Source organism: Taeniopygia guttata, chromosome 4 (genome assembly GCF_048771995.1).
Source record: "Taeniopygia guttata chromosome 4, bTaeGut7.mat, whole genome shotgun sequence".
Classification (NCBI taxonomy): Eukaryota; Metazoa; Chordata; class Aves; order Passeriformes; family Estrildidae; genus Taeniopygia; species Taeniopygia guttata.
The window spans coordinates 10,961,363-10,973,798 of record NC_133028.1 but is presented as its reverse complement, the minus strand read 5'-3'; the positions used below and the strand labels follow the sequence as shown (position 1 = coordinate 10,973,798).

General features: G+C 39.6%; 1 protein-coding gene across 2 annotated transcripts in view; it reads right to left on the bottom strand.

Annotated features, from left to right (window-relative positions):
• AFAP1 (actin filament associated protein 1) overlaps positions 1-12,436 on the bottom strand; it is a 112,161-nt gene that overhangs the window by 44,043 nt on the left and 55,682 nt on the right. For both annotated transcript variants that reach the window (XM_030270679.4, XM_030270681.4), the window contains exon 4: positions 1,598-1,706. In XM_030270679.4, the coding sequence (XP_030126539.2) occupies positions 1,598-1,706 (109 nt within the window). The remainder of the gene's footprint in view (positions 1-1,597; positions 1,707-12,436) is intronic.

Genomic DNA, 12,436 nt, shown 5'->3' with positions numbered 1-12,436 from the left:
TTAACACAATTTTAAAGATATGATAAAGTTTAGAACATAAGAAAATGTAACAAAATCTCAGCAAGTGAGATGCTAGGTCACATTAACAGAGCTTTAAGTGTCTGGAGATATATATAAAATATATAGTATATAAAATATACTATATATTACATACTGTGTATATATATATATACACACTTAAATTATGGAACTAATGAACTTTTAAGGCTGATATCCTAAATATTATTATGCATTTAAATGTTTAAGTACAGTAAGAAATCAGCTTCATACTTTGTCTTGTTTTTCCCTAGGTGCTTTTTAAGAAGTGCTATTAATATTTTTCTGCCTGAGCATGGCTCTTGTTTAACAACAAAACCCAAGTCAGAAGCTCACTGAGTTACAGGGTGGAGCAGGACCACCCTGCAGCATTTCAAGGGAGGAAATGAAGAGAAGAGTGATTCTGCTGCTCTTCTAAGTCCATATATTCTTTCATTTGCTTTCCAGCACATGAAACTTTCTTATCTTGAACTTCTTAGGTTAATTAAAAGCTGCTAGATAACATCAGTTTGTTTAGTGTACAGATGAATAGTATTTTAGCTTTAAGATGATTCCTATGCATGTTTTAAGAACAGAGAGATAATTTAAAAGAATTAAAATGGTTATAAAATAGGGGAAGATATGTCTTTAATCTTTGAACCATAGAAAACAATGATTAGTGATAAATCAGCCCTACACAAGTAATAAATTACTGCAGCAAATAAAAAAGCATGGTACATAAATGACCCTGTGTAAAGGCCACGCAATTATTGCAGTGTTTCATCAGGGTGCTCTCAGCACAGCTCCACTGAAGTGCACAACTCTTTGGGGAAGTATTTGGGTGTGAAAAAGAACATTTGGGTGTTGCAAGGACATTCCGGTAGACAGGCAGAGGCAGCCCTATGCCTACTGCCCTGAATAAGTGGACACGAAAGTACTGACATGGACATCACACAAGGCTTGTGGGAGCTGCTGTGACCAATTCATCCATTTCCACAATGTGCCATCAATCTGCAAATCATATCTTTCCAACAGTTCCTTTTTTTCCTTTTTATTTGTCTATTTTAGCAAGCAATTCAGTGCAATAGGGGCACAGCAGGAAGATGTGCAGGTCAGTACCAGTTTCTGAGACCTCTACATTCACAGTGTGATCAGTTTAGCGGGGCAAATATTTAACTCTGGGCAATATTTAACTCTGGACTCCTGGTCCAGTGCCCCCATTGTCTGTGGTTCAAAGCAGCCTAAAAGGTTAATGGCTAATTTGGACCCTCTGTCTGCAACAGCTGCTGAAAGCTGTTTATGTGCTCCTTACCTAAGCAACAAGTTTAGTTTTCTGTGAAAGGAGCCAGTTTCAGCACACCAAAACAGTTCTGCAAACCAATCCAATGCACACCAGAATAGTTCTGCAAACCAGTCCAATGCATGGCCAGTGAGGATAACCAGAACTGGCCCAAACTGTCAAAGGAACTCTCACGACACATCGCCACAGCATCAACAGTGATGGAGTTCTCAAATCCTAAAAAAGCTGAAGGTCACTGAAATTATCAACTGCTCAGAAACTGCCTGGGAATATCTTACTCACTGGAAGTGATGTACTCAGGAGCCTTCCCAGGACTAAGTGGCACTGCCTCTTCATAATAGCCTTCAGGAAGGGAGGATGTTGGCAGTGGTGGAGGCCCATTATCTGGCGGCTAAATGAACAAAAAAAGAAAAAGTGATTACAGAGCAACAAGGTGTTAAATTAAACACGGACAGAACATCTGCTCATGATCAGTGCCAATGCAACCAGCTTCATAAACCCTGCTATTGTGACTATTTCTTATGTTAACTATCTCTAAAGGCAAGGCTCTGGAGGGCTCAATTAAATGCTCTGCAAGGCAGCATCTTTAAGATGAGAAGCAAGCCCAAATCTCAAGTTCCTCATATGTTGTTATAATTAAACAATAATAAGTAAAGGCTGATACTTGAAACAGTAAAGCAACTTAATTATGCTTCATAACATGCTGATAAGTTTATAAATGTATCATTATTGTCCGGACCTTTACTCATGATAAGGAAACAAAACCTTCTTGCATTTCCTCCAACTGAGTCCTTTGGAAATGGTAAACACTCTAGAATCCTACTTGTCATTGCTAAGGATGGCAAGATCAATGTAATATCTATATTAAAAGATTTTTTCTCTACAACAGCATTAAGTGGTAAAAATACTGAAAAGATATTACATTCTTTCTCCATTTCAAACTAATGGGTCTATGTAGCAAAGAGATTTTTATGCATACACTTTACAGTGTTAAGGCTTATTTATTAGTATTTTACACCTAAAATACTTCACGTTACAGCAGCAAACAGCAGTTTGGTTGGACACTGTAGAAAAGTTAAATAGCCTGGGCTATTTAAGGACAAATAATTGAATCATGTTTTCATGAAAGGTGTTTCTTCAATGGCAAATCAATTCTTAATATATATATTAATGTTTATAATGCTATTACTACATACAAACAAGGAAAAGTTTGAAAAATCAAGACAATATTACACAATAAAATAAATGTGTAAAATACTAGGTCAAATTCTAAACTGCTTCTTTTAAATATAAACATGCTTTTAATTTAAAACTGACCAACTAGTTGTATGTTGATGTAAAAACGAAGTAAATTTAGTACTCTGTGACTTCTTCTGTATGACTTTACTGTTCTATATCCTTAACAAGAACCAAAACAACTGTATTTTATGGGACCCATTCATATTTGCCCTAGGTTTTTAACTTCATTTTTGTGTGTTAGAGAAAATACTGAAGCCTTTTTTCAGCACCGATGGTTCACTGCATGATTACAAAAATTTAACTTGCAAGAAGAGTCACATTTCTGCAGTAATAGTTTTTCAATACTTTTTTTTTTCTTTTTTTTTTTTTTTTTCCCAAGGAATCAGAGTGATGCAATGGTGTTTGTCTGCACTGGACTGACCCAGTGTAAACTAAGAGAATGAAGGGAGATACTGAAGTGAGTACCTGGTCAGATAGAGACACTTTTGGGCTGTACCTCAGGTGGGCTGACCAGCCTAGCAGAACCTTCTTCCACATCACACAGATGAAGCCACAGGGACTGCGCTCCTCTTTTGCTACAGAACTGAAGTTACCTGGGAGGAGCCTGAGCTTTAATAACATGTGCCATTAACTGCACTGAAATTACTTCTGTGGGCACTTTCGGGGCTGGATTCATCTTTGAATATTTCAAAGCCTGACATCTCCAAATCTCATTGCTGATCACACACCTACACCAGTCACCTGATTCTTAACACCATCACAAAGATGAGTCCCTCCCTTAGAGTGTTCTGTAGTCAAATTCCTATCCACTTGCAGGTAAATGCTTGTGCATTCCCAGAGTTCACATTCCCAGGAAGGCAAGGAGCTAGCAGGGACTAACCCTGCCCTTCAGCTCATCCTGCATGGACTCACTTTGCACACCAAGTAAAATGAGAAACTTTTTCATGAACAATGAACTGATTTATGACTGAACACAGAAATTCCTGGTCAGACTGAAATTTACACTAGTATTACTTCTATTATCAAATAATACAGCCAAGTTCTTACGTCACAATCAATTACAAATTACAGTTGGCAATTACTGTTACCTATAATGTGGACCAAATGAGATTTCCTCACAGACCAGATTTCTAGAGAAATTATATGTCAAAGAAGCAAAATAAAGAAAAAATACAACTTTTAGTGTAGTGATCCCATAATTTTGCTGAAAAAAATCCAATTGACAACCTGCACATCATGACAAAATAAATGAGTCTTTCAAGGTTAGCTGCTGCTGCACAACAGCCATAAGGGACATTAAAAATTATTACATGTTCATTACTGTTGGAAAATTGACAGCAATTATGAATTGCTGTACACATATCACCTCTGTGTGGCCTGAAGTATAGACACAAGAGGCAAAACTGCCTCCAAAGAGTTGATTTTCCCCTTTCACACCAGTGGGTAGAACCTTGTTCTCATTAGCTGGGGTCACAGTTTGTTCCTGGGGCAGTATAGATTCATACCACCCTTTTCATTAGACAAATTAATTTCTTGGTCTAGCCTTAAACCATTTTTTCCATCAGGTGAAGATATGAAATTCCTCTCATTATTGAACCTTATTCACCCAGGAAATACAAGTCTTGAGTCATTCCAATTTTGACTTGACACAGCACCAAGGTTTCAAAGCTGTATTTTATCCAGGGACAAATGAGAAGTTCCAATAAAGATCAGGAGAAAAAAAAAAATCCTTGTTTTTATACAAAATGTTTTTCAGAAAGAAAGAAAAAAGGAAATGAAACACAAATGGTGCTTGTCTGATTTCAACCCTGCTGTTACTTCATACAGCTGGGGCGGGCTGGGCTGTGCAGCCAAGGTCAACACAGATGGAATCCATTGCTGAATTAACTGGGCCCTCCTCTCTGAAATGCATTTTGCAGTGCTTGCCATAACAAAGTTGAAAACAATTATAAATTTATGAAACAGAAACATCCAACATTAAATACTTTTTTGATAAAAGTGGGGCTGCTTTAATATTAAAAAACCCTGCAAATTATTATATACAAAAATAAAATCTCCCTCAAATCTGTACCATAAACAATTACAACTTTCGCCAGCTATGGAGTTTACAAGTTTAACCAGCAAGATACATAAAAACTTCTATGTGTGCATTCTGGTATTAGTTACTAATATTTATAGTTCTTTAATGGTTTTACTATTACTAGTTGTATTGTTTCATTCTTTCCACTCAGCAATTTTTACTGGAAGAATTTTTATGAAGTTATGAATTATGAAGTAAGTCTTTATTCAATAAATTTTCAATAGTTTACGTGAAAAAAATAAAAAGGCCATAAACCCCACAAAATTATTTACATATTCTGAAAAAAGATTAAATCTAAAAAAACACTAGAACACATGTAGCTTGAGTGGTATCAGGAGTAAAGACCTAGCAACCTGCAAGGAAGGCATCACCATGAACTTCTTTTTTTGGGGGGGTTTTGTTTTGGTGGTTTTTTTTGTTGTTGTTGTTTTGTTTTGTTTTGTTTTAATGACAGGCAACAGAGAAGAAACCTAGAGAATGTTGCCTCTCAAGATAAACCACCTCTCTCAGTCACACCAATAAGAACTGAGAAAAGAAATTGACATTACTTTGATCTCCTTGGAGGAATAGGGACAAAGATATAATACGTTGTTGTCAAGAATAATAACAGCAATAATGAAACAGTACTGATGAAGACATTTGTCAGGCCCTGGGTTTGAGACCAACTGAGAGCTGCTTTAATTGAAACCAAGAAGCAGAGGAGGTGATCATTACATTACAGAGGTGAGATCGCTGATGAAATTAGAGACTGGATTGTGATGCCCAGTTCCAGTTTACAAGATTGATTGTTAGGAGAAAGAAGCAAAATGGTAAAATTTGTTATCCTACTGGACTCTGAAACAGACTTGTATGGACATCTTAATTTAATAGCATATTATGATCTACCCCTCCACCTGCCCACCTGTATTCCACAGACCAGCAATAAACTCTTTCTTCCTTTATCCTGAGAGACACACTACTTTATTTCCCCACTTCTGTCCAAGGGTACTGGGCAAGATAGACAGTAACTTTTATTTTACAGATGGTTTATCTGATAATCTGGTGACAATATGGAAAGCCGTCTGAAAGACAAAGGAAAATAAATGGCAATGTATAGAGGCCTGAGGATGTAAAATCACTTTATACCCCAATGAAGACTTGACAGAAAGAAGTACCTTCCTTTATGATTTAGGATGTGGAGATTTCCAGTGCAAAGCAGTGAGTTCAGCAGAGCCTGTCAGTAACCCGTGCTGCAGGCAAACACTGCCAGCAGCTCAAGTGCCACACTTACATGTGTGTTACTGCATCAGCCACCGGTTTGGCTCCAGCTGATACACAACCCATCGGTGCTGAAGGCAGTAACAGGAGAACAGAAAAGGGGTCACACACTGGGGATGTCCAAAAACGCTGTTCAGGAGCCAGCAGGCAAATCTGGGCTGTCAAGAACAAACTTTGAGACAGGCACATGTCATTTGCTCTGGAGCAAGCTTAGACCTGACGTCTGCACAGCCCCACTGCATCTTCAGCCTGGAGGCAGGGGAAGAGTACACACACATCTATGACCCCTAACCCCACATGTGAAAGAATGAATGTCCAGAAAGCAAGATGAACCAAAAAACTGAGTAAAATACAATTCATAAAATTACTGAGCATACATTTCAATCAGGCTTTTTTTGTAGCACTGCAAGGGCATTAGTACTTTCCATGAGTTTGGTATGACAGCCCTTAAATAAATTCATAGTTGTGCTAAAGAGAATTCACTATTTATTCCTAGCAATTGAGGATGTGGATGGACCTTGGATTTATTCAGGACCAAAGTGCTGACTTTGTGGGACATTAAGATTGTTTTAAGTTGTGCAATATTAGCCTGAGTGTACACAATGAAAAGCTGAGAAATAGTCTTCATTTGACCTCTGCCTCATATTCTAAGTTCATTATTTCTGAGCTTGTCAGTTGGACCCACAAAACTGGGAGCCAAACAATGTGAAAGAAGTCTTAACAACTTATCTTCCCAGCTTCTGTGCACAAAAGGCAGCAAAACCAGCCAGACAGCTACAAAACTCAACTTTTTGGAATGGAGTAACCCTGTCACTCCCACCAGAAGGGAGGTAACAGGGCCACTTGATGGGCTGTTGCTGTAGTCCCACCTGACCATCTCTGCCTGCATATGCAGTTCTAGCACATACCTCTACAATGCCAGTGATACCCAGAAAAAGCAGAAGGAATTCCCTGAGAAACCAACAGCCAGAGTTTGACATGATGGGATGCCCAGCAATATGAATCCCATGAATAGCAGAACTGGTCACCCACCAGATTCTGCAGTGCTGAACAGATGAGGACAAGGGGGAAAGAAGTGGAAGTGATCACCAGGCAGAGGATGAGTACAAGCTCAAGTGGAGCTTCTCCTTAGGGGGTGATCCTGAACAGGGATTTGAGCAGGATAAGGTTAAGAACAGCAGGCACACACTTGGCACGCTGTCCTCCTGGGAGAGGAGGAACATCTGACACAGCCTGAGAGCGTGTCTGCTGACTTGGGGGTGAATGCCTAATTAAAGATATCACTGGAAAAGTGCTTAGTGTGTACAGAGACTACAAACAGATCACAGCCTCAGAAAGCACAGCCTGATGATGGGAAAGAGATCTGAACACTTGGTCACATTAACAAATGAATCAGGGCGTCCTATGGCTCCACAGTTTGATCTGAAGATTGTCTGGAGAGCATTTACACCTTTAGCTCACCAGGAGCTGAGTTACTGTTTCACAAGGTACATCACACCTGCTCAGATACCTGAACAACCCCTTCACCTAAGAAACAGGAAGGCAAAGATGACAATGAAGAGGACCAAGTGGAAACAGTAACAGAACATATTATATTGACTGAGTAGAAAACCCCGCTGGTTCTTGCACTTCTGATGGCACTGTCAGTCTGTGTCCATATACAAATTGTCTCAGTTCTTGCTACTGTATGTAATTACATACATATTATTTGAGATAGTAAATAAAACCAAAAAGACTGGAGCATGGAAAGCACCACTGAAAGGACAGGTAGCTGGAAAGAGTTACACCCAAACTCTGTGGAAGACTGGAGTGCAAATAAACTCCTGACTCAATGGAAGGAACAGAAGATCTAACAAAATAATTAAAAGTGAAAGCAAATGAGCCAGAAACAAAAACAAGGTATTTCTGTATCATTCATAATTTATAATAAAAGATTATTACACAGCCAGTTGGAAGCATCACACAGGCAAAACAATAGACTTGACTCATGTCAAGCAAAGGGTCTGTGTGTAGCAAGAAATGAAATGGGCTTTAATTAATGCTAGTATGCTAACTTTCATACATATTACATGAGAAAGATTAATCTGAATTTTAAACAGCATGGGGCTCTCAGTCAGAGTTGTTTATTCTGACTGTGCTCAAAGAAGTGTCTGTACTCCCCAGAAAAGACAAAATCACCTTTCTCTTCCAGAAGTTAATAAACTTATCCAAGTGTGAGACATGACAGTGAGGACAAGGCAGTACAGTGATTAAAGTGTAGGCAACGCCATTTCCACTGGAACAATACTGTTTAAGGGCCTGAGCACTGTATCAAGTTAAAACAAGAGGAGACCTGGTCCTTACTGGCCTAATTCCTTCCCCATGTATTTGTGCACAGAACATTAATACGAATGATCAGGAAACCAAAAAAAAATCTGGTCTCCAACTATCATCACAGGGAAGGGGTTTTATAGACAGGTATAGCATAGAAACAAGAAATTAAAAACCTGAGGTCAGAAGTGTGAGCATTCTACAATAAATAGTGGGACAATATCCTATGAAATCTGTGGCATTAGTAATTGAGTAATTTTCTTGTAAGAAGGTCAAAGATCATCAGTGTCTAGTTAAAAAAAGAAAAAAGGGAAATAGCTTCACAATGATCATAAAAAAATTTTGGTAAAAGAGGTCAATTCTACTCTAACTCATCCAGTTTAAATGTAAATTCCAACTAAAAGCAGCTGAGAACAGCTCATTCTGGCAGCTTAGACATGAGGAAAGTTTTGAAATATGGTGATGTGCATTGCTATAAAGGTATACTATAAATTAACTGAGAAGGTAATTGCTTTAACTAAAACTTTTCTGTGGTACCATTTGTAAATGTGAAATAAATCATCAACAATAATTCACCAGCCTCAACCATGGAAAACGGAAATGGCAACTATAGTGTCCTGCAAGACACGCTAACAGAAAAAAAAGAGGTGGTATACATTTCTTCAGCCTTATTCCTTATGCAATGACTTATAATATTCCACAATCCCAGTGTGCCCAGGTGGCCAAGAAGGCCAATGGCACCTGGCCTGGATCAGCAGTGGTGCAGCCAACAGGACCAGGGCAGAGATTGTCACCCTGTACTGGGCATTGGTGAGGTCACACCTCAAATCCTTTTGGGCCCCTCACAACAAGAAGGACACTGAGGTGCTGGAGTGAGTCCAAAGAAGGGCAACAGAGCTGGGAAAGGGTCTGGAACACAAGTCTTAGAGGCTGAGGGAGGCAGGGGTGTTTGGCCTGGAGAAAAGGAGGCTCAAGAGAGACCCCATCCCTCACCTGAAAGAAGGTTGTAGCCAGATGGGGTCAGTCTCTTCTTCCAAGTAACAAGCAACAGGACAAATGTCACAGTCTCAAGTCACGCCAGGGGAGGTTCAGATACCAGGAGAAATGTATTCACCAGAAGGGTGGCCAAGCACTGAAACAGGCTGCCCAGGGAAGCAGTGAAGTCACATAACTGGAGCTCTCTGAAGTTGTGCAGATGTGGCATGTGGGGACACAGTTTAATGGGAGCTTTAGGCAAACAGTTGGACTCAATGGTCTTAAGGGTCTTTTCCAACCTAAGTGATTCTATGTCCTATGACTTCTGTTCTGGTCACCTATGATCAAAGTACATGATCCTTATAGCAGCTGATCAGGAGAAATATTGGTATCATTCACAAGCATTAAACCATAGCTCAGAAAGGAACTGACAGAGCCTTTCTTATACACAGTGGAATGAAATGAAACCTGAGAGGAATATGACTGGGGTTACAAAGGATATCTGAAACACACGTACCATGGTGAGGGGAAAAGGACCTACTTAAACACACAGACAAGGACTGGCAACGAGCACTGGGATGGTGGAACAACTTCAAAATTGAAATAGTGGGCTAAAGAAACTTAAATGCTAGTGAATAGATTTTAGCTGGTTTCTGAAAGGGTTAATATTTTATCATTGCCTGCAGTAAGAGTAACTGCACTGATAATTTAAAAAGGCCTCTACTTGTTCCTTCGTTATGGAAGAACTTGCCCAGACCTGTTCAAGCTGAAAGTATAGCCAGCTTTGAATGAATATTTGGTACATTTATTTTTGTGGCTTTTGACTCTTCTTTTGACTCTGCTCCAAGGAAAGAACCTGAAAATTAGCACTGTCTTTAGATCATCTTTAAAGAGGAACAGAGAATAACAACTGTTTTTCAGTGTTAGAAGAAAAAGGCAAATGAAACAAGAGATTCCCATGTACCCACCTGACACATGGACCCCTTGCTTCTGTTATTGCACTTTTCTCAAGGCACACTTTAGAAAAAGTTCAAAAACTGTCACTTTTTTGTTTGCTGTGCAAAGAATGATTAATATAACTGGTGATATATCATCTCAAGAATCCTTTCGATTTCCAGGTGATTTTTCTTCTTCTGCAAGGACACTGTCTCATTTCAGCATTTTCTACTAAGTATCTAAGAGTTTATCTGACAGGCAGCCAGATAAAGGGAGGCTGTCAAATGATTTCTCCACAACAGGAAACCCATTTATATGAAGCACTCCTACAGAGTGAATGTGTATTGTGGAGTGGGTTGGAGGAAGATGACCCATTCTTTTGATTCATATCTGCAGGGTTCTGGAATTTTGCTGAACATTTGTTGCGGTTAAATAATTATTAAATTGTCAATATTCCAAGAAAAACAAAACATACACTCGATTTCACTGTGAAAATCATGCAAAATAGCTAAGTGTGCCGTTTGTGTTTGATTTTGTTGGACAGCACAGTGCAATGAAATCACCAACTGTCAGATGCAGTATGACAACCAAATGCTTGGAGGCTAGAAGTATTCTGTCACTGTCATGCTGTGGATAATTTATGCCAGTAATCCTCAGGCACATCTGAGCAGCGGGATACACCGGATATTATCCTACTGCCTCAGCGGAAAATGTGCTTCAAGGCAGCTTGGTGATGGTGCAAGGATGGGATCCCAGGTGTTAAACCACCTGCAGCACTTTGAAGCATGCACAGAGCCTTGGCTCTGTTGCTCCTCCAAACCCATCATCAAGCACTGCTGCTTGCCTGTGAAGAGCAGGGGAAAGCCATAAAAGCTGCTGCTGATGTAGAGGTGGGTGAGGCAGGCTGAAGACAAGCCCTGGCAGTGAGCAGGCTGAGGAAGGGAGAACAGACAGGACTCCATTTCAAACACAGTGACCTCCTGCTCTGCAGCTGACCCAAAAACAGCCTCAGAGCTGCTGGCACTGCATCCCTGCTGGCAAATTCAGAGCAACACACCCAGACAAGTGGTGGCTCAGCTCTCTAGAGGGACTCAGAGTTGCCTTTAAGCTTCACATCCTTTATCTGCAGCATTTACTTTGCCAGCCACCTAAAAGAGCTGCACACACAGAGGGGATTTGAGCTTTCCATCCCTGACAGAAAGTCTGCCAGACTAGCTCTCTACAGTTAAAGAGCTAGATGTAGCCAAGGAAATGTATATAAAAGAGAAATACTAAGAGACTGTGTGCTTAGTGATTTTCTTAATTCAAGTATACCTAAGGCTCAACTTTGTCCCTCAACTTTGTCCCTTCAAAGCCCACAGAGTCCAGTAAAACTCTCCAAGCTCTAATGTGTTTTAATAACTTGAGACTTAGTTTAAACTATTAATAGTATGTCTCAATAAAATGAATTTTATACTCTTTGTTCATGGTCTGATGAATAACAAAACTGATAAAAGATTTGGCCTGAGCAAATATGCAGGTCTATTTACAGATTTACAAAGGAAACCTTGCACAGCACCTGCCCACACATAATTCTGGCTCCTGGCACTACTTTAAGGAGTATTGAATTCCTTCCCACCCACACATCTTTACACAAGTAGAAACTTAAACATCAATTCAGACTAAACATTTTTGAATGCAGAAATCCTTGAGTGACATAAAGAGCAACAGTGGTGTAAATGAACCTTTAATTTTCATCACATTCAATAACTGATGGGCTAAACCCAGAGATTTTAAAACAGTGTACAGTTTATTTGAAGTCATTGATTCCCACCTCCAGTAAATTCCTATGCTCCATCAGCACAACGTGTTTTCATTGGAGGCTGAGACCATCACTAGATGTTACTTAGCAAGTGGAAAAAACTTTCTGTCCTGAATAGCTGTCAAAAAGAGGTGCCATAGAGAATTACTTCCAACTTGCCACATGAAGAAGGGCAACCAGCAGCAGGATATTCCAGCCTGGTGGGCCCGGGGAATTTTTTTCCACTCAGCTATGGAAACACCATCTATGAAAAGTGGCTAGGAAAGGTAGCTCAGTATTTATATCACTGCAATTATTTACAGTTTTCATAGATTGGCATCGGCTACACATTTTTCGGAGTCCATTGATTCAGGGTGGATTGAAAAGCACCAGGCAAGAGCAGTAATGGCTGAGAGAATCACATTTTGGCCACTGTCACTGATGTCCTGTGTACGAAAAGAAAGCTAATATGACAGTCTCTGAACATATCAATAATAACAAGGGTTTTACAAAGAGACACCCAATTGTGAAAGGTTTCCAAGAA